A 27,835-nucleotide genomic window follows, 5' to 3' on the forward strand; every position below is an offset into this window, starting at 1 on the left:
TAAACAAAAGTTTTACCCGCAGTATTATCGCTTAAAGAGTTAATTTCGTCATCTTGAGTGACAGGGGTATCAGCCAATCAACTCTCGGGTTTATAGTTCGCTACTACGTTATTTTCGGGAAGGGGACGATTCTTTTCAGGAAGGGTTAGCAGGAATACAGACGGGTTCCGCTCAGACTGTATAACATAAAATGTGTATTTAACTCGATTTTTTTTTGGATACTGGACATATTTCTAAGCGAGTTTTAAACTCAAATTAACGCCAAGACGGATACAACCCCCCTCAGAAGCATTTCAACTTGATCGAGGCGTCTAATGTACTAAACGAAACGGAAGTAACTTGCCAGCTCTCTGGCGAAGCTCGCTAGGTAAGTAAAGAACGGCTTATTGACATTTTTCCAAAGAATGGTTGTCACGTAGTTAGTTGGGCACTCGCACATCTTTAATCTATTCTGTTGTCCTCAGGCGTAGAGCTTCTTTTTAAAATCTACCATCCAACTTAACTTGCTAACAAGCTAATGTTAAAACGTCAATCTAGTTGTCGAGACTAGTATTAAGGCTGTTCTTACATCGCCAGTGACACAGTAAATGTATACTGACGTATATTGACGTAATTCTACTCTAAAGAATTATGCTGAAGAAAATGAAGACCACTCACTGTAATTTTAGAATAGGCTACATGATGCAGTCAAATATACAACAACGCGATCATAACACAGTCATATCACACAAAATTAATCCTAACGCCATATTGAGACAAATACTGGACTAAGACATTTAAACGAAACTGTTTATGTCAAGGTTGATGTAATAGATTTAATTATTTACTCACCCGAAAAGTTATATATTCTCGCTGTGTAGAGAAAAATCGAAGAAAGTGAAAGCAAATTATCTAGCATACCGTTTATTCTGAGATATTGCCTTAATATTGTCTAGAAGTAAATTAAAATGTGTTTTTGGTTATATCTCCTGCTAAACTGACCACAGGGGACATGATTTTAAACGAGCAAATGGCTGGTCCAACATCTGTCATAGTGCAGAGTCTTTTTTTTTTTAAGTGAACCTTTATTTACCAAGAAGGTCAATTGAGAGCCAACAGTTCTCATTTGTAATAACAACCTGGGCCAAAAGCAATAGTAACATATACAATAATGACACAAGTTTGTACACATGGAATTTGGTTTATTTTGTATGTGGCTAAAGCAAAATGTTGAATAACAATCAGATGATGGTTTCCTTTTTTTCTTTTTGCTTAACTGAAACATAAAAAGTAAAAAAATGTTTGCAAATTGTTCTTAGTTTTGTAGGAGGGAGGCCCACATATTAACCTTTTCACATGATAAGAACATGGTCTCCATGTCCTTATTACTTTGGTAGCATTTTTTTTTTTTTCACGTCTGTGGTTAAGCAGCTCTTAACCAAATGAGACATACATGCACGTGGATGTAATCTGATGAAAAAAGTGGCAAACAAAATGGACACTTTTTATGTTGTAAAAAAGGACATTTAATTAATATTATTATATTATATTAACTAACTTGAATAGCATCACCTAATAGCAAAAATGAAAGGCTATATCTTTATGCATTTTTAAAATGTCTATAAATAAATAAAGTCTAGAGATAAATTATATCACTACATTTTCAGTTATACACCTGTGTGCTAATGAATATAGATTGTCTATATAATTTTTTTAAATGCATAGAAAAATGTGGTTCTAAATGAGATATTTATTTTTTACTATGAAAGCTGCAGAACTGTGGGAAAAGTGGGGAAAAATTCCAAAATGGGACAACAGAATCACTATAATCAACATGAACTTATGAAAATGTGTAATTTTTAAGTGGTTGCACCATTACTTCAAAATATATAAGCAAACATAATAGCGGTACGCATTAACATAATGGTAATAATAATAATAATAATAATAATAATCAAGCAAAACTTAGAATTATTAATTATGCAGCAAGTTAAAATGAGAAAATATGAAGTGCTTTGTCAAGTTAAAACAGTATATTAGAAAGTCATTGCTAGTTCATTGCTTAATAACTTTTTTCCCCTTTTTATTAGAGAGCTGACTTCTCTTATATTGTTACATAGTGAATTCCATAGCTTTGGAGCATAACTGTTTCTCCATCTCCATTTTTTCTCCAGCTGTTATGGGGAACCTTTCTGGCAAATTAGCAATAGATGATGTCAGTTTTCTTGAAAATAACTAATCACAAAGAGCATTAGGCAGATTGGTCTTGTTTGTTAAGAGCTTTAGTAAAAGGTCTTGAAAATCGATTCTGAATGTAATAACCAAATAATGCAATAAGTAAATAGCTAAACATGGTTGGATCACCAAAGGCAGGAACATTTGAAGATATCACCATTGACTCCAGATATTTTACTATTTTCTTAATGGCATATTAAGTAGTTAGCAGGTTAATGAAAATGCAATTTATAACTCACCACATCATTGTATGTTGGGTCTCAAAAGACTTTAAAGCTGATATAGGCTAAGCACTAGAACATTTCAGTGTGCAGCCAGCAGTTCTCATGTTTTTCTGCTCTTATTGGTTTCATTTTACAGTTTCAACTGTTTTTTTAAAGAAAACAAATAAAATAAATAAATAAAAATTCCTAGGCCTAATCCTTCTTATTTATTATTCTTATTCTTATTTAGTGATTTTATTGGGAAGCTGTTATAGCCCTTGGAGTAACGTCACATGAAAAGTTCAGACAATGTTACTCAGATACAGACAAGTTAACTGAGCTGCTATCACACATGTACTGTGAGTCCTGAAGTGTTCCAGAGATGTGTGCAATGGTGGCATGCAAGAGTGCAAATTTAGACGTTTACCCTGCACTTTTCGCAGATTTTCCACTCATCAGTATTCACAATATTAGTGGGTAAGATGGTGCATGAACTCGTCAACAAATATCCTGGAGCAGTTTTAGTCAGTGTGCATCCTTTGACTCTTTGATGTCATGAAAATATATTGATACATTTTCAAGACAATACATCTTGCATGAGTCACAAATCTCACTAGGACATGTTTAAATGGAGGGAGAGGGACATTAATGAACATGGTATTAAATTAAGAAAACTGCATTATTTTACTTATCCTGAAGACACAGTTTTCTCTTTGTTCAGTGGGAATTTACAAAACCACACAAAACTCTTCAGTTTGGTTTTCTTAGAACAAGTTGTTTCACCTTAAAAACCAATTTCAAGCTATCAAACATGCTGGGATGTGTTAAAACAGTAGTTGGAAAGAGTTGAAAGTAATTAATATATATTATGTTCGTTGTAGTCAGATTGCTATTACAAAATGTTTTGGAAAAGCCTCATGGCGCTCATTCAGGCATTAAACCTGCACATTTGGTTGCTGCCAGATTATTGGAAAGCAGTGCATGCATAAAAGTGATCTAGTGATACACCCTCAAACACTTATGAGTAGTCTGCGTCAAGGCCCAGTTAGGCTCTATGCTGAAGACAAATATGGAGCCTTCTGTCTGTCTCCTGCATCCTCTACATGGATAATTTGATCTGTTTTCAGAAAGCTTCCAGATGTGTACCCTGACGCAGCAAACAGAGCAATTCCACCAGAAACTGTGGGGGTAGTGTTGTGCAGTATAGCTGATGTAGAAGAAGAAGAAACATATATAATGGCTGCATGGCTTTCCGCCATCACTGTGCTCTCTTTTTATGTTTCTTTCTGAGAATGTGCATTATTATGAGTTTCTCCACCATCACCATATTGTTGTCTAAAACTGGTATCACCTAAAAACCTTTTCAATGTAAAGGACAAATGGAAATCTGAGAGCAGTGACGTTTAAGCAGATGTACCTATTTAAACGCGTTAAGGGAGCATAAACAGGCCTTAATACTGCTGTAGCCAAAATGGACGGCTAACTAAGCCCTCTATTTAGAATCAGAGGAATGTCATTTTAGCCACTGTGCTTGAGATTGACATGTGACACAGCTGTTGTCTTTGACAGTCAATCTGCAGTAATATAACATGACCTGCAGTAACTTTTATTTTTGTTGTCGGTTTTTTTTGGGTCTGATGCTATTTAGAATAGAATTTAATGATTACAGAACTGCAGCGCTGGTAGAATTAGTGTCAGAAAAAATTCCAACAGGTCATTTGTTAAAAGATTTTTTAACAAATTTATTCTTTTTTTTTCTTCATAGTTTTTATCTTTATTTTTTTAGATTACACCAAAAGAGAGCATTAGACCTATTTAGTTGAATTTACTTGGTAAGCAAAGTGAAACAAACTATCACAATGATCCGTTTAGTAAATCAGGAAGAAAGATGATTCACCTAAAACTTCTGTAGAAATTTTGCTGTGATTAATACTGAGCTTGATTAAAGGAACGCTAGTCAGAGATGAGTGTTTTGCTTGAAGATATTTGAGAAACAATGTCAGATAACTCACATTGGTTGGTTTTAATGGTTGGTTTGAGCTTGTTGTAAAAACAAAATAATACAAAAGCAATGCTTGTAGTAGCCTAATTTTTTTTCTCACACATTTTAATGGGGAGAAGGTAGGCGTTGACAAGCCAGAATGTTTTCTTGAAACAGATGAACAAAAACTTTTGCAGTCTGTCCTATAGCTTCTGTGTAATATGCCGGGCTTTGGCTATTTGTGCTGCTTTTTTCTTTCTGTTTGTGCATATTTTCTGATGCTATGTGCCACCAAGTGTGAAAAGATGATAATGAATTGTTGCAACGAATGGTTAAGTTATTTTGGGAGGGCACTTATTACAGTGTAAATGATTATGTATGTCACATTGACACAAAATACAGTTATGTACTTATATGTACACTCTAATATTATAATGTTAAATAGATTTTGGTATGAAATACAATATTTTTGGTCATTTTTTGGGTATTAAAATGCAAAGTTTTTCTGGTACCCATCACACCTGTCAACATGAGAATACCTAATGCATTGAAAATGTAATATCTGAGGGGCCATAATCTGAACTTTATTACTCATAAAAAAAAATAATGATAGTAAGAAGAAAACAAACCAACAGAAATAACCCCTTTTTCATATGTTTTTATACTTATTATGAACTGTCATTACTGGAAATACCCCACCTCCAATGCTTGAGAAAATCCTTTTGTTTTTTTTTTTCTTATTTTAAAAACAAATATTTAATATGGTATTTCTCCAGATGCAGATGCACTTATAGGATGTATAAAGTCACAACACATGTGGGTCACATTTTTGCTTTGGCTGGTACTTTATAACAAACAGACCACTGAAAGCTTTTTACTGATGTTCCACCAATTCAATCCACATTCTGGATATGCTAGTGATGGGCTTTTCTGCTGCAGCTTGACCAAACTTTGCAATATAGTTATGCAATGCGTTAATATTATGACAAGTAAATTAAATATAAATCTAAATCTTAATGCTGAGCACCATCCTCATGCTGCTGTCATGTTCACGTTAACACTTTGTCATGATTTTCTAAAAATGGTTTAACTAGGTCATTTTTTTTTGTTTTCTTTTTAGCTTTTTTCCTGTCTGCACTGATTATAATTTACCCAAAGGTTATTGTGCAGTTGTCAGATGTCTATTTTTATCTGTGGAACAGTCCAAAAACCCAAACATGTTTATGTTGGCATCAGATCTAACTTTACCTGTAAGCCAACTAATAAAGTTGAATGCAATTGGCATCAACAGCAGAATGCTTTTGATGGATAGATAATGAGCATTCCTGCCGTTTTGGACTTTTATCAGTCGTGTCAAACTTATTCTCAGCATTTAAAGAGATTCCTTCCAGACTTAATTATGACCAAGTGGGGAGAATTACAATAGGTAAACTTATGGTGATGTTGCCACCAGGGTTTGAATTCTGTGTAGACTCAATTTTTATGTTCAGCATCTGTTTATACCTTTATGTTCTTTACTTAGTCAAATGTAAAATAAAGTGTAAAAAAAATTAATGCTCAAATCACTGCACTCCCATCCTCAGGATAAAGATTTATTATTGTAGTCTCATTTGTCATTTTTCTGTCTTTTGCTTCACTTCTCCAGCCACTGAATGCCAACGTTGTGGGTAATGGAGTTGAGCAGGCAGCTCTGTTTAAAGATGAGGAGAAATCGGAAGGCTCAACTCTCCTCCCCTCCTGCTTCCACTTTGGGCCTTGAAGTCCACTTTTATATTCCAGAATTTCACCAATTGGAGTTCCTCAAAGGGTGTTTTACTGCTGAAGAGCTCTGTGTCGCTGCTGCCAAGAACTGCTGTGAGTAACGAACCTGGCACAAACAAGTTGGAAAATTCACTACTTGTTATTTTATCACTTCCTATTGCAGTTAATCAGTTTGATTGGCCTGTCACAGTTCAACATAATAACAAACAATGCTACAATTATTAGATAGGGATGTGGCGTACTTGTCAATTCTGTATTGATGACAGCTGAATGCAAGATGTTCTTTAAAATTATTAACTCCGGAAAATGTTAGAATATGTGAAAAATACTAATACATTTCAGAACTGTTTAAATCTTCACTATATTTGGATTTAAGTAATTAGAATCAGACTATTTGTATGATTCATTTTCTTAGTTAGCCGTCTGGACAGATAAACTATGATTTGGTTGTCCATAATTTAGATTCTTCTCTGGTTAAGTGGCTCAAACTCCAGTTGAACATTTACAATTGCTTTACATTTCCAGTACTATTCAGCATATAAAATGTGTGGGATCAAAATGATTTGATAAATTTATCGATTAGTGTTTTTGTAATTTAGCAGTACATGGTCCATGGTTCTACTGTAAAGCAAGAGCAACCACAGTTTAATAAGAAAATTAAAGACCACTGTAGAGACTCTAAGAATATGTCTCTTGCTCTTTCCTTAGAGAATTGTTTCATTTTAAATCACCAGATTAAAATAGTTAATTTTCTTTTAAGACACTGGGAAGCTTAAATTTCACATAAAAAGTGAAATATAAAACCAGAATCTTTCTGAAATGTTGTTTTTACTTTATAAACTGATTGTTCTCTTAAATGCTCACTTTAGAGGCACCGCTGCCACTTGTCATGGTTCAAGCAGTCTGTTGATCTTTTTACCTTCTTCCCTTTCTTAGCCATTTCTCCCTTGTGCCATAACCTGTTTGGCCTATACGATGAGACAATTGGCACCTGGTACCCTCCCAGCTATGAGTTCAAGATCACAGAGGAAACCAGCATCAAGTTGCATTATCGGATGAGGTAAGAATGATGTCATGCCAGTGAGTGACTTAATTGGAGGTCAATATTAGAATTTCAAGCACCCCTCAGGTTGTGATTGTGATCAGCATGTTCTTGCCTATACAATGTCTCCTTCTTATTGATGACCTTGATAAGTGAAGGTTTGATTAAAGGTAGCTGTTTAATTGTTTGAATGTGAATTAAATTTAAAAGGTCATGCAAAACACTTAACATGAAAGCAAAACTAGGGTTTGGGAACAAACCTAAGACTCCTGTGTTCACACCACAGTAACGTCAACATTTCCTTGTCAGCTTCTTTGCTCATTTTAGATGGCTCATCTCTTGTTTCAAAGCTTTTCCTTCACATACAAAAACTGAACAAGTAATGAACTTCCAGTGCTAGACTAGTTTGAATCCAAAACTGGAGAGAAAGTTTTCTTGGACCAAGACACTTTAATAAGAAGAAAACACTGTGAATGGAGAGGGCAGACATCTGACACAAACTTTGGGGTTTGCAAAAAGGTCAAGATTAGCAAAACAGTTTTAAAGCTAATATAATCTGTGATTACATGTCACTAAGATGGAAGTCCAACTTCAGACTTTGTGTGGTACATTTAAGGGAAGTTTTTCAGTGACAGGTGAGCAAAATCATGGTTTTATTTGACTCTGTTTGACTTTAGAGAATCCATTCCACAGACAGGGGCAGCTTTTCATGCACGGAGGAAACATTTGACTGCGGTGTCAGTCACACTTCCTCTTTCTGTGCTTTGACAAAGATAGCCGAGAGAAAATTGGGCGTGCATGGAGCATAACTGTGGCGCCTGTTGTGTCTGCTCCTGTATATGAGTTTATTGTTTCAACCTCCTCTGCATATCTAAATGTGGATCAAGCCCTCTTTAGAACAGGCAAAAACCCACATCAGGCAAGCGTGTACTTCTTTTTTTTTTTTTTTTTTTTCTCGACTGTCTTCATTTCCCTCTTCCTAACATCTTCTAAATAACAATGAAAATCGTCTTGCTGGTCAGGCTGTACTTAATTATATTATTATTTATAACTTAATTATAATTGTTGTCAAAATGTATTTGGCTGAATCAAAGTAGTTGGTGAATAAGCATACTTGCTGTTTGGACAGTTTTTCTGTCCTTTTTTTTTATTTTATTTTATTTTGTGTCACAGAAAACAAAACAAAACAACACAGTTTTTGGTGCCTAGGATTATAGTTATGTTGGAAACATTTTAACTTGAGATAACAAAACAAAGAAAACCAACAGTCAAGTATTTGCCCTGAACATTTCTAAACTTTACCAATCACTTATAATACAGAGGGTCAAATACAGTAGCACTTCATTCCTTTCTGTCTTTGTGCACACTTGTGCAAAGGCAAAGCTCCTGTATAATACGGGCAGTTAAATTGTTAACCTAACATTGTATTGAAACTCTGTTAAGTCTCCTCCAGCATTTCTTAACATAAAAAAAAATCCAGTCAATATAAATGGATGACCTACTGTGTTATTAATGGAAGCCATTTCTAATAACTGAACGTGATGTCTTAGTTTACATATTCAAGATTAATATGACATTTGCATAAAAAAGAACTAATAAAAAACAGGAAGTCAGTCAAAGTGTTTTTTTTTTTTTTTGGCCAACACAGCCTCTGTTGATTTGGTTAACTGGTTTTCTGTGTGCCTCTGAAAGGTTTTATTTCAGAAACTGGCATGGCACCACTGAAGGAGAGTCACCAGTTTGGAGGCACTGCATTAGCAAACTCAGAGGACAGAGCCCACAGAAAACACCTGAGGGAACACCTCTACTTGATGCTGGATCTCTGGACTATCTGTTCTTTCAGGTGTGTGCTTGAGAAATTTAAAGTTTGAAGAAATAAGGATTTTAGCAATTTGTGTTAAAGCTTCAGTGTTAATTCAAATCTTAAAAGAAACTGATTAATCAATGAAATAAAGCAGAAATTTGCAACCAGTTTTTAAAAATCTCTTGGTACAGTGTACTTGGAGGCGAGGTGAACATGAGAGAAAGGAAGAAACGTCTTAAAAGAAATGTTAAATTCTTTGCTCTCATTCAGTCCTGAACAGGGGTGAAAATGTCCCATTTTTGTCTCTTTTATTCCTCTAAAACTAGAGTGTTGACACCCAGTGATGTTTTAATAAACCGGTTTTAAAATTGCACTGATATGTGATGTGAGATGTAATTAGCTTGATATACAGAGCTAATGTAGTTTTAAAAGGGAATTTATGGAAACATGGAGAAGTTAAGTTATGTTTCCACTTTTTTTCTGGGACTTTCAACATGAATTAAATCCAAATATTCTAATTTAACATAAATTTTAATTCACAGACCTAATAAAAGTTCAGTTTACTTTGTTTTTCTGTGTTATAACACATGTAGTTATTTCTGAATTCCATATGAATGCCATGTCATTATGCAGTTTAAAGCGTTTTTTTTCATTTTAGTCCTAAAACTGGACCTTTAAATATTTGTTGGACAGGGACAACATGACTTTCATACAGGCATGATTCCACTGAGAATGTCCCAGTCTGAGGCAGAGCAACATGAGATAGAAAATGAGTGTTTGGGCATGGCTGTGCTTGCTATCACTCACTTTGCCATGATCGTGGAAATGCCCCTGTCAACTGCTTCCCGTGAAATCAGGTAATAAACACACACACACATATTATGATCTATAAAACAAGATATCAATTACTCATGCAGATATTCTCCAGAATTACGTGCATTTGCACACTAAGTAGAACAATCAAGCATGTCATCTCCATGTGGTGATTTATATTGACATGTTTGGGCAAGATAATAAAATATTTGTGGTATAATTCAGATCAGGATCAGAGAAACTTGCATAAGCTACCAACCTTTACCAGAAGCAGAATGTTGTTTTGTTAAATATAGTGTATGTATTGGATTGTGTTGTCAAAGTTAATATGTTCAAAATCAGTCATCTTTCTCACTTTATTAACATTAAAACATAATCACCATTAATGGAGTTAGTTTCATAGTTTGATTTATAATCTGTATTCCATAACAGCTGATGGCGTAAATTTAACCACAGTGTTGTTTGCCAACCACCTTTCAAATCCGGAAGAGGAAATTGCTCTTTACTCTCTGAATTATTGGGTTTAGTTATTACCATAGTGCATTCAGCCAACATATCTCATGCCACTCAAGAACAAAACTAACACTAACAGCAGCAGTCAGTTGGTCCTGATACAATACACTCTACAGCTCAACCTACTGTAGTGTTCTGGATAGCTGACAGTGTTTGGCACTGCTTTCTTTTCCCTACTACTACCGTTAGGGTTCGTTCCAGCAGCTTCTGAGACGCTAAACATAATAAACAACTTTTAAATGAGTTACTCTGGAGTCTGGGCCCATCCAAAAACGATTTAATGTAGGCTTTTTGCAACTTTGTTAAATGGAAGAATTGGCTTGTAATGACATTTATATGGAGTTGACTTGTGTTAGATATTTCGTTACGGTGAAATTTCCACACATCTGCATTAAAACTAAACTTTTGATCAATTTATGATTACTCTTGCTAACAATATATTTATAAAATGTCATTTTTTTTATTGCACAACAGCCCTAAGCATAGAATCCACAAACACCCAGCAGTATGTAATCGTACTGATATCTTAAGCAAAAGACTTAATCTGTGTTTCTGTTTTAATCCCACCAGTTACAAACGTTTCATCCCCGAGTCCCTGAACCGCAACATTAAGCAGCGAAACATTCTGACGCGTGTCCGCATCAACAACGTGTTCAAGAAATTCCTCAGTGACTTCAACAACCGCACAGTCAAGGACAGCAAGATTACACCCTATGACCTGAAGATCAAGTACCTGGCCACACTGGAGGGGCTGACCAGCAGCCTGGGCATCGAGCTGCTTGAGCCAGTCTCTCTGAGTGTAATGCAAGAGGAAGAGCCCTGCAATGGAGGCTACCACGGTAAGAATGAAGAGGCTGTAACAACAGATAAAAGCCAGTGCAGAGAAATTGATGCACAACAACACAAAAATCCACAATAGTATATTTTGATGGTAGTGGTGCAGTATTTTAATCAGGTGTTTGCTTTTGTTTGCTGTGGTTAAGATCATCATTTTATTTAAATGTGTGGATAAATAAGCCAGGGGACATTTTCCAGGCTTCACCCATAATGCATATTTATTGTAAAATTCCATCCATCCAAAACAAATCTTTCCTACAGCCTAAAATACTTTCTGTGTAAGTGCTTTGATTTAATGGTTACTTTTTGTTTCCAGGGTACTCCAACCAGAGCCAAGGGCAAAGCCAGAATCAAAACTTAGGGACAAGTCATGACATGCAGGTTCTCGTTACTGGTACTACTGGTATTTCCTGGAGGAAAAAACCAACTGCGGTGAGTAAAACTATGGCAAACACTTAGGACAAACATTTAATTTCATTATGTAAACTGGTACAGACAGGCCACTAAATGACCAATGTCAAGTATATAAAGTATTCTAAGAGAGGAGAAACAGACTGATATTAAATTCTGTTTTAATACCATTTACCATCTGTGAAGGAGCTACAGCAGAACTTAGATGCTACTGATAAACTTGAATGTAAGGGCTTAACCGTTGTGAATGTCTGCATTTTTGTCTTTGAAACAGGCTTCTGTAATGTGTAAAGAGAAGAGTAAGTCAAAGAAGGGAAAGCAGGGTGGAAAACAGAAAAATGACAGAAACAAAGAGGCAAACGAAGGCTGGGTGTTGTTCTGTGACTTCCATGAGATCACACACACAGTCATCAAGGAGGCAATGGTCACCATCAAAAGACAGGACAACAAGAAGATGGTGAGACAGATGCATCAATTTTAGACCACTGTCTTTTCTACAGTATCAGCCTCATCACTGATACAGCCATGGTTGTAAAAGCTTTATCCATTTATTCCTGGTTTGATTTTTTTTAAACATGTTTTACTCTTATTAAACCATGAAATAAACATTAAGTCTAGTCTACAAGGTAGACACATTTTCTAATTTAAAGTTTAATAAAGAACCATTTAAAGCATAACATATAATTACAACCAATTTTTTATTGTAAATTAACATATTTTTTTTATAATTATTTTGGCATTTCATACGAAACCACAATACTTCTGACAACATTACTGCAGATTTATTGTTTCCCAGACCTACATGCCAAACAAAGTAGCTACTATTTCCTTTATAATTTAATTTTAATGACAGAATATACTATTAAAATATTTGTAGTTATTGTAACTATGGCAACATTCAATCCATTAAGACAGGCTATTGCAAAACTTGCTCTTGAGAAATGCTAGCAGTCACTACTAATGACGCTCCCTCATAAAATGGGTTTGGAGAATACGTCATCGCACCGCTGCAGTATTACATGGTGTTATTAATAGCTGTCTGTTTGTTCACTCCACATCCTTCCTTGACTTTGCATGATGACTGTCATTTTAGGAAGTTCAAATGACTTCCAGGGCTGAGGCTCTGTCCTTCGCAGCCCTTGTGGATGGCTACTTTAGGCTGACTGTGGATGCTCACCATTACCTCTGCAAGGAGGTGGCGCCTGCTTCAGTGGTGGACAACATCAACAATGGTTGCCATGGACCCATCTGGTTTGTACTAGCAGTTTTATAAGTAGAACTCGTTCGTGTGAATATCTTGACTTACTTCATTACAGTTCCAAGACCTTGAATACCTCTATCCTTCCACTGTAGAGAGATTATGTGCCACTATTTCAAATCAGCCTTAATGAAAGTGTTGAAAGATTGATCATATTCTTCATCGTCTTAACCTAAAATCATACTTCAGAGTAGCTCTAAATAATTCCCCCCCTCTGCTTTCAAAATGTCAATGCCATCACCAGGTAAACATCTTCTTGACTCTGTCACTTACTGTATTCTTTTTTCTTCTTCTTTAGTTAAAATAATTAGCATTGGATTTTTTAATCATTGATAGTGCGGAAAATAGTTTGGTCACCAGTGGACAAGAGGAAAGGACACTAAAAACTACACATGAAAAAACATTTTAAATGGGCAGCACTAATAATAGCCTTTTTGATTAAGTTGACCTTTTTACTTAACTTTAATAAATTGCCATCATTTTTTATGTTTCTTCCCTCCCAGTACGGAGTATGCCATTCACAAGCTGCGTCAGGAGGGTAATGAGAAGGGTTCCTATATCCTGCGCTGGAGCTGTACTGACTATGAATACATCATCATCACTGTGGTCTGCCATGAGGTAGTGTTGGCATTCTTAAGATGTCTTATGAGGAAGCATTTCATCTGTTCCCCAAATTAAAATGAAAAAAGGGGTTCCAAATTTAGCCGTTTTGCATGAAACTGTTAAGTTTTAGACATTTTAACTAGAACCTTCCTGCTGACTTTATTTCACTCCCCATTTATTTTGAAATAACTGCTGTGTCATGTATAAAAGAGCCTTTTGAGCGTTTAAAAAAAACTGTCTGATTTTGGAAGCCACAACAGCAACCAAACAGGATCAAAACGACTCTTCAGGGAAAAACTCTGAATTCATAAGCAGAGATTCATGATGCAGTTATCACAGTGTCAAAGATGAGTCCTGTGTACCGTCAGAGCTGTGTGGTGGTAATAAATGAATGAATCATACATTTTTGGCCAGTGACACTTGATGAACTAGAACATTTTCCATGCTTTGATCAGTATCATCTGTTCATGGTTGTTGTCTATTGTATTTTACATTGTGTGTGGATTTTGTTGTCATTGATGTCACATTTTAGATAAATACTGAAAGATTGTTGGCCAGTTAAAACAATTCCTCCTTTCTTTATACAGACTGACACAAGGCAGTCTCGTACTGTGCGCCAATATAAGAACTTCCAGATAGAGGTGGTCCCAAATGGGTTCCGCCTCTACGGCACGGATACATTGCGACCCACCATTAAGGAGCTTTTGGAGCACCTGGAAGGCCAGAGTCTTCGCACCGACAACCTTCAGTTCCAGCTTAGCCGCTGCCACCCTCCACAGCCAAGAGGTGAACCTGAAGCATCCACTCACAAATATTAGATTATATCATTTAATAAAATGCATTCACATTTAGAAGTGAGTAAAGAAATACACTACAAACACACAAATGAGAAGGCAAACTCAGACCAGAACAAATATGTATTATTTCTATAAAGCATTTGTTTGCAGCTGTTTTTAAGTTTGTTGTTTCAGAATTTCCAACAAATACAACAGTAATATGTGGATAAAACTTAAAACTGCTTCTTTTTCTTTCTGTTTTTTAATCTAATTTTACCAAATGGTTTTGATTTCACATAAGTCTGCATACTTCACAGATATACAAGAATGCATTGTGTTGGGTATACAAATGTGAACATGTGCAATCATAAGGGGAGCTTCTTTTCTGTCATGTTTGCTGTTGGCTAAACTGATCAGCACTCAGATATGCAATAAAAGTGTGAATGCGAGGGCAAAGTACTCGTCATTAAGTTTAGGACTTGCATTATGTTACTTCATAAACAAAATTGTCATAAAGATAACAGCTGACATGGCAGTAAGGCAACTATGTACCCTCTTTCTTTATTTAAGAAGTTTCAGTATTATGATGATTATAGAAAAACATTCTTCAAATCCATTTTTGTTGCTGCAGCAAGCTACATATCCTGCTTTCCATTTATTTGAATGTTTATTCCACACCCTCTACAGTACTTCATGCAATGCAGCATTGAAACAGGGTGTGGTAACAAGTCCAGCACACTTCAACGGACTGCATTTATGGTTGCAGTCAGAAGTGTATCAAATTTGAACATTTCAGCATAACAGAGCTCAGTAAAACAAAGCTTTCCCTAAATGTGATGTGTGTGTGAACTTGATCTTGAAGCATAGGACTGTGTATGTGTGTTTCTGTTCTGGGGTAAGAGAAACCGTGCTGGCAGGAACAATGTGTGTGTGTTTTTGTCTATGTCTGTGAAATGGTACTGGGGAGGAAGAGAGTTGTAAGTGCGGGTTTCCGGAGACAAACTAGCACTCTTCTGTTTACTTCACACAGGGAAAGGTGGAGCCATGTTTGCATTTAGGCATAAATGTGTTGAGGTGCTTATGTTTGCTTTTATGGGTGTGCTTTTTGATACTTATCATTATGCAAATCTTCTAGCTGCTAGACGATAGGAGTTAAAATGGTTGTCCCTGTTAAAATGGTTATTAAAAATGTATTTCTTACTTTTGTTACCACAACACATTTATGTTGTTTGCCCACTTCCTGTGTGAAAAGTTTGCGTTTACGTTTGATCCAAGTCTGTGCTTGGTGTTTATTCTTGACATAGGATAAAGAAAGGGAATAGCATGTTGCTAAAGTATAACTGGATTACTTTAATTAATGACTGCAGTATTTTAGTGGTAACTTGAATGCTTGTTGTTTTGGGGTTTTACCTGAACATCCAGCTTTTTGTCGAGATGCTGATGGAGTGCACCCCACTGCCTCCTGCTAGTTCTCTACTTCTGTCACAACATAAGCACACACAAAATGCACACAAAAACATTTACTATAGTACATTTTCACTATCATTTTACATACAACTCTGTATATACACATGCACACACAAAATGATCACATATCACTATGATAAATTATCCATCCTATACATACCAGATACAGTTTCATGTGAGCAGCTGATCCTTTGTTCTCCACTTGGCTGTTGCAACAACTTGCAAGTTTACCTGTGTGTGATTATCATTCCAACTTTCATTGATGCCAGAGTTTATTGTTGTTGCTTAAACCTGGTGCACTACTCTACTACAACAATACGGACAGACATGACATTTTTTGGAGGGATTCCACTCAAGTTTGTTAATAAGAACCAGAAACTCTTTCTTGTTTTTGCAAAAGGCTTAAAAAAACTGGGATTGGTATATGCATTTACGGTATACACAGCTCCTTACAAACTCTCTGTGTGTTTTGTGTTTCAGAAATTTCTAACCTGCTGGTGTTCACTAAAGACAGAGCACTGGCTCCTCAGACTCCCAAAGAGGACAGCCAGCTCAGCTTCCATCGCATCCTAAAGGAAGAGATTGAACAGGTACACCCTCTGTTCTCTGCATATCAAAGTGTGGTGCTGCAGCAGTGGACTGTAAAAGTGTAAGACTGGAAAAAGTCTAAAATGATGGCGATGAATAACACTGTTTTAAGTAATTAAAGATGTTTTCTTTTACATTTCAGCTTAATTTCTAGCTCATTTCTAATGTTGTTTATTTTTCTACATGTTAAGACCCATTTAAGCTCCCTTACGTATGTTAATAGAGACGTCTCTAATAAACGTTATCACACGTCTCCGTCTATGTCCATGTGTCTTTTGCGTTGCCATGGTTAAGTCAATTCCTCCACTAGTGGGCAGTGCTAAGTTCAGAGTTAACTCCAGCGAGCCGACGTCTGTTTCAGAAACCGTTTGGTAGCAGTAATGCATTCGCTATTAAGTTTTTTTCCAACCACCCCGACCACGCCCTAAACACTCGCATATACTCTTTTTTATTTCTTTCAAAAGCTAGCTCAGTTTTCTACAGTTGTTGTCTTCGTCTTCATTCTTCAGCTTTTTTTTTCCCTTCCTGATACGCTTCTTCTTCTTTGGTTTGGTTTGGTTTCTTTCAACTGGTCACATGTCAGCTACTCTGCCTCAGCACTATCCCCTTGCAGTTTTCTGGTTGTATTACTCAGTCTTCTACGTCAAGCGACATGAAAATGGACCAAATTACGGTCATAACCGACCAAAACTGTCCATCCATCTGCGTATCTGTCTTTTACGTCGAGCATAAATGGGCCTAAATAAAGTACAGTGGCTTGCAATAGTCATATCCCTCGACCTTTTCCCACATTTTCTCACATTATGACCACAAACCAAAAATATATGTTATTGGAATTTTATGTGAAAGGCCAAGACAAAGTGGCATGCACTTGTGAAGTACAAAGAATATTATACATAATTTTACATTTTTTGTAATAAATAAAAAAACTGAAAAGTGCGCTGTGCAAAGTATTCAGCTCCACCCCCTTTTTTTTTTGCCTTCAAAAGTTGCCTGATGATTGCTGAATGATCGAATGCAGTCCTGATGACTAAATATGAGTCCGCCTGTGTATAATTTAATCTCCGTGCAAATACAGCTTGTTCAGGTGACGGCCTCACAGGTTTCTTAAGAGAATTTTGTGCAGCAAACAGCATCATGAAGTCCGAGGAAACACACCAGGACAGGTCAGGGATAAAATCATGGAGAAATTCCAAGCAGGGTTAGGCTATAAAAGATTTCCCAAGCTTTGAACATTTCACGGAGTACTGGACAATTAACCCGGAAGTGGAAAGAGTAGGCCTACGCCACAAATGCTGACCTACGTAAGACATCACTGTCCACCTAAACTTAAAGACTGAACAAGAAGAGCACAGATCAAGGATGCAGCCAAGTGGCCCATGGTGACTCTGGACGACAGCAGAGATCCACAGCTTCCCGTGTGGGGGAATCTGTCCACAGGACAACTATTACTCGTGCACCTGCACAAATCTTGGCTAGAAGAAAGTTATTGTTAAAAGGAAACACATAAGAAGTCCCATTTGCAGTATAAAATATCTAAATATATCTGAAATATATTTCATCTTATACAAAGTAACACAAGTGCACACATGCAGCATTTCGGGAGCTTAGTCCTCAACACAAACAGGAATTTTATCTTTATCTCCTATAAATTTAACCTCATATCTTTATTTTATACTAATGAAAATGTGAAAACGCAAGGCAGACCATATAAAAACATTTTAATATAATTTTTTACTGTTTTGGGAGCTTAAATATGATCTGTTTTTTCATGAACTGCTGTGTTTTATTGGACTCTCTGCTCTGTTACCAAGGAGGAGCATCTTGGTGTTGGGCCACGAAAACCAACATCTACTCAGCGCACGCTCAAAGTGAAGAGTGAGGAGGCATGAGGATGCAGGTTACACATCCTTCCAGGAATTTAAGGTTGTGCTGAAAGTGTTGGGTTCTGGACACAGGGACATCTCCTTGGTGAGACAATCATTAAAACATCTTCCCTGCTTCTTATAAGGTACTTAATGAGATTACACCCATTCTGTAACATGTAGCTGTGCTTAGAAATCATGCTTGCTTGCTCCAAAACTGTTTCAAAACCCACGTTTTTAATGAAAGTCTTCGTTTCCATTGACAGGCATTCTTTGAAACAGCCAAGTAGGATGCAACACAGTGTCTCACAAACACATCGTGCTCCTCTATGGAGTGTGTGTCCGCCACCAAGAGGAGTAAGTGCCACATTGAAAACTGTTGTAATAAAGGATGACATGCTGTGTTTTAGCCACCTTGACACTACCCTTTTATTTGTATCACAAATATATTATGGTGGAGGAGTTTGTCCAACTAGGACCACTGGACGTGTTCATGAGGAGACAGCAGAGTCCTCTCAGCACACCGTGGAAGTTCCAGGTGGCCAAGCAGCTGGCCTCAGCTCTCAGCTACTTGGTGAGAGGAAAAACAAAAATACTCACAATGGAAGCCAGTAAAGATACTGGCACTTAAAGATGGTGAATGCACATGGCAATTCACCCTTTTTTCTATGAAGCCCTATTGAAGATACAGAGCCCCCGGTTTCCACATAAGTGATTAAACTAGGCCATGTGTGAAATCTAAAGTGGGACATGACCTCTATGTATATATACACTTGTTGTGAAAGGCCATTGATTTTGTGACACCACAAAAGTATAGGGCACTACCAACCATGACCATAATGAAGACCAAGGAGCTCACCAAACAGTCTGGGTACTCAAGAACTGTTGATTATAGTTTGGTTATGAAAAAATGAAAAGTAAACAAACAAACAAAAAAGTGAAGATCCAATAGAGCACCACTAAAGAAAGTGAAAGAACATTGCACCAGCACAAACCTGCTGAGAAAGGACAGACCACCTAAACTTACAGACCAACAAAAATCTCTTGGATGAAAAGACATTGCACCAGCACAAACCTGCTGAGAAAGGACAGACCACCTAAACTTACAGACCAACCAAAAATCTCTTGGACTGGTCCGTCAGTGACCCCAGTGTGATGAGAATTTGTGGAATGACTAAAGGCAGAATACACACTGTGCAATACGGTTGTTTTCTAATTTCACTGCTTGTCACATTGTGCAGCAGACATCAGTATGCAGACAATGCAGTGATGATACCTGCAGAATTGTAGTGGGCTGTGACTTCAAAGTTGTCACGTTAATATTAAGGAGACTGTGTACTTTCTCTGTTATTTTCTTTCCATGCTGCATTTCATGTTGAAGTCACTAAATGACTCAAACTAACCAATAATTCATTTTAATGTAAAATTTTAGTGAGAAAAAGTAACAAAGTAAGAAAATGCCTAATGGGGCAAATACTTTTGCAACTCAATATACAAAGAAAAGGGGGAAAAAATGTATTTTGCTATGGGATTTTCTGTTACAACTATAGATGAATTCAACATCTCATTTTAAAAAATCTTACGAACTTGTGTATTTTGTGTGTATTTTTAGGAGGACAAAAAGCTGGTCCATGGCTCTGTGTGCGCCAAGAAATTCTACTGGCCAGAGATGGGGCTGGGTGCAGATGAAGGGGGGGCCCTTTATCAAGCTCAGCGATCCAGGAATCCCAATTACAGTTCTTACCCGACTGAGGGTGAGTACAAAGTGCAGGCAATGTCACAATCTGTCACAATACCACTAAAATGGTTACAAAATAGTTTCCATGAAGATTTCACCACTATTTTCCACTTTGTCTGCTATAATCAAGTGAAAACCAAAATGGAAAAACGTAGTTTAAAACAAAGATGTACAGATCAGAATTTAATTGAGTGAATTTTGTTCAGACACCAATGCAGATTGATCTGTCAGAGAGAGACTTGAATCCTGTGGAAAATATGGCACTTGCTCATCGTCTAACACTTTAACTGTAAAGCAGAGATAAAGTAACTTTTTTGTTTTATTATCCTCACGCCCTTATTATCTTTCCTACACAACACAGGAAAAAAAGAAGTTAATAAAAGATTTCCGATCAAGCATTAACTGTTGGGTATAGGAATCATATTTCCCACATAGCAGTGGGCACATTTCCGTCTCAGACTGTCAATTGTTTGGCTTCTAAAAGCTAGATCTGGGTTAGAGGAGACTGCACAACAAGACCATGTCTCTGATTGCCACATAAATGGCAAGCTTCATGTTTCATGTTGTCTGTTGGTATAGACCGTTAGAAGTTGTTGTATAACCAGTGTGGCCATTTAGATGCATCTTGAAGCCACTGGAAATGTTTTCTGTACAAATGCACTCACCACAAACCCATGGGATTACCCCTTCTCCTCACTCTTTGTTCCCAGAAATCTTTAACATTTCTCCTTCTGTCTCTATCACTGGCTGATCTTCCAGTTAAATATCGATGTCCTTTTACATAGATTGATTGAACACGGTGGCATAAAGTGCTCTGAAACCCTTGGAGCACTTTTCTCTGCTTCCCAGCAATCTGATTGCTTTACCATAAGCCTCCAATCTATTCTTCTCTCTTTCTTTTTTTTTTTTTCTTCTGTAGTCCCAGCATTCAGTCCTGCTCCCATTCCTGTCTGCTCAGCTCTCCAATGTGTCTTTGGTCTCGTTGTTCCTCTTTACTTATTAACATGCATCCTCTTATTTGATGCCAAAAGGCCGGGGTCATCTATCCGTAACCTTCCGGTCTTCCCGGTCAGAGTGATATATTTTAGGCAAGCTCTTGCCAATTCATTGCAAATCAACAGTATGTTGGCTTTGTTGCACACATCACTGTTAGCTGCACTGTAATTTTATTGGTAGTACCTGGTATTTGGAAAATGATAGGAAAGATGAGGTTGTATACTGAAATGTGTTTTTGCTTTGTAGCATGTGGTCAGTGATTTTTTTCTTTTTCTTTTTTAAGTAATTCAAGTTTAGTAATTATTTAATAAGAATAGAGCCAAATTTACTCTTTATGATCTATGAGATCTTAGTAGAAATGTAAAAGTATTTTTGTATGCATTTCCCTTTCTAGGAGACACTGAGCATATTTATAAAGGCAAATCATGTCAAATGAAAAATCAGCACTTTGCTGTAGCAGTTTAGGACGAGGGTTAGGATGTCAAATTGTATTCCAGTGAAGTGATGAGAGACATCCATGTTTTGCTTTGTTTTTATTCATTTCAAGATTCCTGAAATTTACTTTGAAGAAAGGATAACCTTTTGTTAAAGATACAGATTTCTAAATGATCTCTCTCTCTAGACTGTAAAACTCAGTCCAATTTGAACCTTTCTCATTTCTTTTAGTCTCTTATTCCAATAATGTCCTCTTCTGATTTTATTTAATTTATTTTGTTTTTGGTTTGTTTTTTCGCGAAATCAGCCATTGCTGCACGTTCAAAACTACTGTTGTGATGATGTCCATTTGCTAATGTGTGTAAAGCGTAATTCAGCTGCCACATCACCTGGTGTCCAAGAAGCATAATTTCAGTGGTTAAAATGGGTTTAACTTCACTGCTTTACTTTTCACACTCCACACATGAAGTAACATTCAGAACATGTTGGTTGACCATCAAGCCACACAGTCAGCCAAAGCTGCCATCAGTCGCCATCTTTTATGTAGTTTTAGATCTTTTCTAAACTTGACTTTGTGTCTTCAGAGTGTGTGGATCGTAATCCCATGGATTGCTCCAGAGTGTGTGAAGAGTGTGTCATCTCTGGGTGTAGCTGCTGATAAATGGGGATTTGGTACCACCCTGTGGGAGATCTGCTATGATGGCGAGGTCCTCTTAAAGATAAGAAACTTACCGAGGTACAGGCAACACACAATCACACACGACATGCACACAAGGCCCATCTTTAGTTTCAAGTTTATTATTTTTTGGTTTGTTTGTTTCTACTGCTTTGTTACTTTATGTTTTGTACATCCCCAAAAATGATCATATTCGTCTTTTTGTGCATTCCCTCATTTAAATTGCACGTCTTCATGCTTCTCTTCTGTGCAGAAAGAGAGATTCTATGAAAACTGAGTGCCAGCTGGCCCACCCCGGACCTGTAAAGAGCTGGCTAAACTCATGACACATTGCATGAACTATGATCCTAAGAAGAGACCTTTCTTCGAGGAGCCATCGTCAGAGACATCGACATGTTGGAGGAAAACGAGTATGTGACAGACATGTGTATACTTGAGGGAGTATATAAGCATTGTTTACATTTAATAACCTCAGGTAGCATTTTGATTTGAGCAGTTTCATTACCACTTTGCTAAGCTTTAACAACCTTAGTCAAAGTAGATTTAAAACAGGTCAAAAGAGTTAAGGCACAAAGGTTCAATTGCACAGCTCTGTGGAACACACCAAAAGCACATACAGTTTGTTTACAGTTGAAAATTGACCTGAATGTTTTGCGTGTTTTGTTTCTCACCTAGTAACTGCCCCACAAAAAGACAGAGTTGTTTACTCTGCTCGGATGTTCATGAGGAAGTTCACTGGGTGGCATTATCAGAGATCTGCCCCTCATCTGGGCCTCATAGCCACATACTATACTCAAGTCTTCCACCTGCTGACCATTTTGGATACTGCAATTTCACCAAGTCTTCTATTAAAAATACAATAACTGCTATGAATAATAAAACTGCTCCAGCATCATGGACACCTAGGTTGACACATAAGTTGCACCTAAAAGGCGTAAATCACTTCGTGTGTTATTATCCTTTTTATAATAATCATACATCATGGTTTTTGCTTAAGTAAATAATTTTCCCACTAATACGAGTTGCAGACGTTGACACTAGTTCTAATGAAAAGCAATAATAATAGACTGGAAATTCCAGAGGAAAATGGTGACAGCGTCGACCACAATTGACTTCTTATGACGCAGGTGTGCTTATTTCATGTTTTTAATGCACCTCACTAGATGTATTTGTTCCTTTTTTTCCATCCCTCAGATCCATCCATCAAACCCAAGCCACACCGGAGGGTCGAACCCCACTGTGTTTGAAAAAGAGATTCCTGGGAGGATCAGAGATCTGGGAGAGGTAAGCTGCTGCTGTGTTTATACTTAGGTTTTTATCATAATCAAATGAAATCAAAACTTTTCTATAAGCATTTTTCATATAAAAACAACAAAGTTCTTTTGTTTTATTCAGTTATCCTAAGCTCAAACATTTTAAAGGTCTGATAAAGTCCACTAGTGGCTAATATAGTAAACTGGCTACTATAATTTGGAGTTTATTTTCTATTAATTGTATTTTTAATGAATAACGTACGTCATATTTATGCTAACTGAACGTTAGGTTTTCAAATATGAAAGATAAAACCTGTGTGAATGATTGTCATGTTTCTTTCCTAAAAAACAGTTATAAAGTTGGTTAGTGTTATCACAACACTAAAATTAATGAACAAAAGTTTATAGAGCAGGAAGTTGTTGCATTTATTCGTTACTGAGTACATTTTGTTCATGTTCCCCACCAAGGGTCACTTTGGAAAGGTGGAGCTGTGTCGCTACGATCCACGGGAGACAGAAACAGGCGAGCTGGTTGCAGTAAAGTCAATGAAAACCTGAAACCCGGGAGGAGCAGAGCAACAACCTGTCCAGAGAGATCGACATCCTGAAGGCTCTCTACCATGAAAACATTGTCAAATACAAAGGCATCTGCAAAGAGGAAGGTAAACCTGAGTGCAGACACAGATGTGCTAAACCACCTTTTTATGTTAAATTTGGATCATTTGTCCAACTTCCTGCAGAGTTTCTCACTTTGCTGGATGCTGTAAAGGAGTTTTGTCTTTATCAAGGAAAGGGCCTTGCAGTTTTTCCATTAGTCGCTTCAGAGAATCAAATATTTGCATCTGTGGTGAATTAGTAGTGAATTATACTACGCAAACGTGCTGGGATGCAGAATAAATGGTACCAGTTTCTGACTGCCCTTGCTCATAAATGTTTTGTAGGTGGTCGGCCATTAGCTGATCATGGAGTTTCTTCCACTGGGCAGTTTGAAGGAGTATCTACCCAAAAAGAAAGTGAGACCAGCTTCAGCACCCTGCTCAGCTACTGCATTCAGATATGCAAGGTAACGGTTTCTTGTCTCAGAGCCATTGTTTGATTAATTCATACTGGATCTGCTATGGAGTGATGGCTCTTTTATAGTTATTATTATTATTCTCTCATTATGTAAATTTAAATCCATTCTATAATTTCCCCTTCAGGGATTAATAAGGTATTTCTTTAATTATTAAATGTTGTTTTTTCTTTAGGGCATGGGACTATTTGGGATCTCTAAGTTACATCCACCGGGACTTAGCTGCCCGCAACGTGCTGGTTGGAAAACGAGAGGACAGTGAAAATTGGAGATTTTGGCCTCACCAAGAGCATCAAAGACAACGAAGGATATTACACGGTCAAAGATGACCTCGACAGTCCTGTTTTCTGGTGAGTCAAGAAGGAGAAACTTACTAAATCAGGTGCTGTAAGACAGTAAATTACTGAGTTTAGAAATGTGGACAAAATGGCGATTTTGGCAAAGCATTATGAAAAGATGTTATTTAAAAGGCCTTTTCTTCTTGTGGGTAGTGAATTCAGCTTAGTAATAAATTGATTCTGGTCTCAGCTGTTGTAGACCTGTTCCTTGAGGAAACACCAAAGAAATGAAAGTAGGCAGTGAAGCGAGGGAGAACACAGTGCTGCTTGTGTCGCAGGAGTTTCTACAGGCGATTTTGCTTTAGTTATACAGGCCTTTTGGCTGATTTGGAAATAAGTCTACATGTTTTCTTATTAAAAAAAAAATTAGTTTGAAAAAATTGTTTATCAAGTGAAAATAAAATGAAAAAAAAATTCACATAGAGTATCAAATATTATGACTTAAAGTATAAAATAGACAATTATTTAAGAATCTGTTGAGGTGTTTGCTCTAAATCATTTTATTACCACTTGTACTTCTTTAGTTTAACTTCCTGAAGCAAAGCCAAGTCATACGAGTTCCCCCACAGGTGTAGGGTAACAATAATCTGCACAAAATCCCACAACATACTGCACCTGCTCACTGATTCAGTCCCAGCTCTTGTAATGTACATTGGCAAGACAACTTTTTAACACAAAGAAACCAGTGTAATAATGTGTGAAACTCACTTCACTGATATTTTCATTTCTATCATACAAATCTCAAAAATGGGATGTTTAGCCTTTGTGTTAGCAGCGAGTGCTACAATACTGATACACTCCAGAAAGATGCCCACAGTAGACAAATTATTCATCTCTACATTTTTGCTTTTGATGCTTACATCAAAACACAAACGTTGCCCACTTGAGGCTGACTTAGTTTTTACCCCCATTTCACCACTGAAGCAGACCCGTAGCTGTACACTAGGATATTCTGTCATGTTTTTATATAGAAACAGCATTAAAATCTACAGTAGAAGTTGCTCCATGTCTGCTAGATATGAAGGAGAAAGTCTTGATATGGTGAAGAACTCTGACAGGGACGCTGGTGTTTGTCTTTCAGGTATGCTCCAGAGTGTCTGACCCACTGCAAGTTTTACCTGGCCTCCGATGTTTGGTCTTTTGGGGTAACGATGTATGAACTCGTCACCTACTGTGACTCCTCCAAGAGCCCGATGACGGTCAGTCTTAGAGAAACAAAATCCAAAGACTTGCATGTGTTAGATGTGTGTGGGTCTGAATAATTATCAGGACCTTCTGTTATCATGAAAGGAGTCATGTCCTTTCTTTTTTCACTTTTGTCCCCCTCTTTAAGATCTAAATGAAAAAGACTTGATACAGAAAAGTGTTTGTAACCAGTTTTTGTCTATCCTCACAGCGCTTCCTCGATATGATTGGTCGAAGTCACGGTCAGATGACCATCATCCGCTTAGTAAAGGCATTGCAAGAAGGAAAAAGGCTGCCATGTCCTGATGGATGCTCAGAGCATGTAAGTTATTTCTCTTCTGCCTAAAAAAAAAGAAATACACACTCTGATAAATGGTCTTTAGTTTTAAATTGAAAAGAGAAACCTCCTTCAGCACATAGTTGGAGAAAATTAATGTTTTAATTTGAGGAATATAAAAGAGAACAGATTTCCTCACATTGCTTCTTTACAAGTGGATGCAGCACACCTCCAGTCTCCTGTCAGTATGTGCTACAGCTGCACTCTTTTTGCCGCCTGCAGTCTGACTCCGTTCATGTTTCCCAGGTGTACGAGCTGATGAGGAGGTGCTGGGAGAATGCCCCCGAGAGGAGAATCACCTTCAAGCGTTTGATCGAGGAGCTGACCATCCTGCAGCAGAACCAGTAAACGTCCCACTGTTGGATGTTCTGGGAGTAAAGCTTACTTCGCTGGCCAGCTCAAAACCAGATGCAAACTGCCAAACGTGACCCCTGATTAGCATCTGCTTGTACAGCTTCACTGTAGTGAGAGACACACGGCACTTTGCTCCTTCGTTCTCCAAGTCTTATCATAATTTTAGCTTGCCATATTTCAAATATTGTTTTCTTTAACGGTTATGATATCTTTATATATCCTGCTTTGAGCAAACATTTTGGTTTAAATAAACCTTGTAGCCTTTGCGCATAAATCAGACCATATATCCTACATGCAACTTGAGTGAAATATCTAACATGGACTCTTGGAGCACACTGAAGATTTAGAAACTGTTTGACTGGAATTAATGCTGGGACGATGAAAACAGAGTGGCGAAAGGAACTTGTTCACTTTCATACAGATTTAACAGATATGTAGCAGCCTTTAAGTGATGGAGGCCGAGCAGATCATCCTTTTAATGCAAAGAAATGCTCGGATAGACACGATACGGAAGATGGAAAAAACACAGATACTTGTTTTGTGCTGCTTGTTTCATGGACTCCTGTGTGCGAAAACCAATGGCCTGATTTATTTTTATTTTTTTACTATGTCATGAAAAAATTCTTTCTGTTCATGATGTGCAAATGCAGCTTCTGAGAAGTGGCATTAAACCAGAGCCAGTAATCAGTCAGCTGTGTTCCTTCCTCTGCATTGTTGACACTTTTAAAAGCCAGATGTCAAACATCCACTAATACTCAATTTTAAATGTGTGGAGTTTGAGCAGACTAGATGATTTTAGACATGTTTTAGAATGAATGAAACTGAGCCATTTCCCCGTTTAGGAATTTTATTGACCAACAATGAAAAACAAAATGAATGTAAAGAATTTCTCTGTAGAAGGGCTGTTTAAGCTGCATTTGCACAGGAACTGAACTTTTGTTTCCTTTACTATGCATCAGTTTACCTGTTATTTGAGAAAAGTTTCTGTAAGACACCTGAGGGCAGTATAACCTTAGTTTTCCTCTCCAGTTTTGTAGCTTAACATGCAAGTTCAGTAGCAAATATGGTAAGAAAGCTGTAGATCTTTTATGAAAAGAAGGGTTTAATGTGGAGGAAAAATATCTGTATTGCTTTATTTCTGAAAAAAAAATCATGTTATGAAAACAGTTATTTGTGCATTTTACTGTATCCAGTTTTTCTGGCTTGTGGTAAAATATGAGTCTTTTTCTGTTCTAAAACCATCGGTGGGTGTAGCCAGAAACTCACCTGCTCACATATTATTGTGTGTGGATCAGTGACTGTAAAGGTGGAGGAC

General features: G+C 37.1%; 1 protein-coding gene across 1 annotated transcript; it reads left to right on the forward strand.

The window, feature by feature from the left end:
* The first annotated feature begins 135 nt into the window (after window positions 1-135).
* Window positions 136-27,633, forward strand: jak1 (Janus kinase 1). Its single transcript, XM_042005245.1, is given in 34 exon segments — window positions 136-367; window positions 6,044-6,252; window positions 7,096-7,219; window positions 8,894-9,044; window positions 9,699-9,862; window positions 10,902-11,170; window positions 11,485-11,600; window positions 11,854-12,036; window positions 12,673-12,830; window positions 13,341-13,455; window positions 14,028-14,226; window positions 16,164-16,273; window positions 18,086-18,157; window positions 18,159-18,242; window positions 18,403-18,423; window positions 18,426-18,492; window positions 18,583-18,710; window positions 19,749-19,826; window positions 19,828-19,890; window positions 21,890-22,010; window positions 22,013-22,041; window positions 22,235-22,351; window positions 22,354-22,395; window positions 23,176-23,265; window positions 23,703-23,783; window positions 23,785-23,911; window positions 24,189-24,239; window positions 24,242-24,297; window positions 24,482-24,487; window positions 24,489-24,548; window positions 24,550-24,656; window positions 25,726-25,843; window positions 26,041-26,151; window positions 26,413-27,633. Coding segments are annotated over 33 exon segments (3,522 nt in total). The 5' UTR covers window positions 136-367; window positions 6,044-6,050; the 3' UTR covers window positions 26,515-27,633.
* The last annotated feature ends 202 nt before the right edge of the window (window positions 27,634-27,835 follow it).

The sequence above is a fragment of the Melanotaenia boesemani genome, chromosome 14 (genome assembly GCF_017639745.1).
Source record: "Melanotaenia boesemani isolate fMelBoe1 chromosome 14, fMelBoe1.pri, whole genome shotgun sequence".
In the NCBI taxonomy this organism is placed as follows: domain Eukaryota; kingdom Metazoa; phylum Chordata; class Actinopteri; order Atheriniformes; family Melanotaeniidae; genus Melanotaenia; species Melanotaenia boesemani.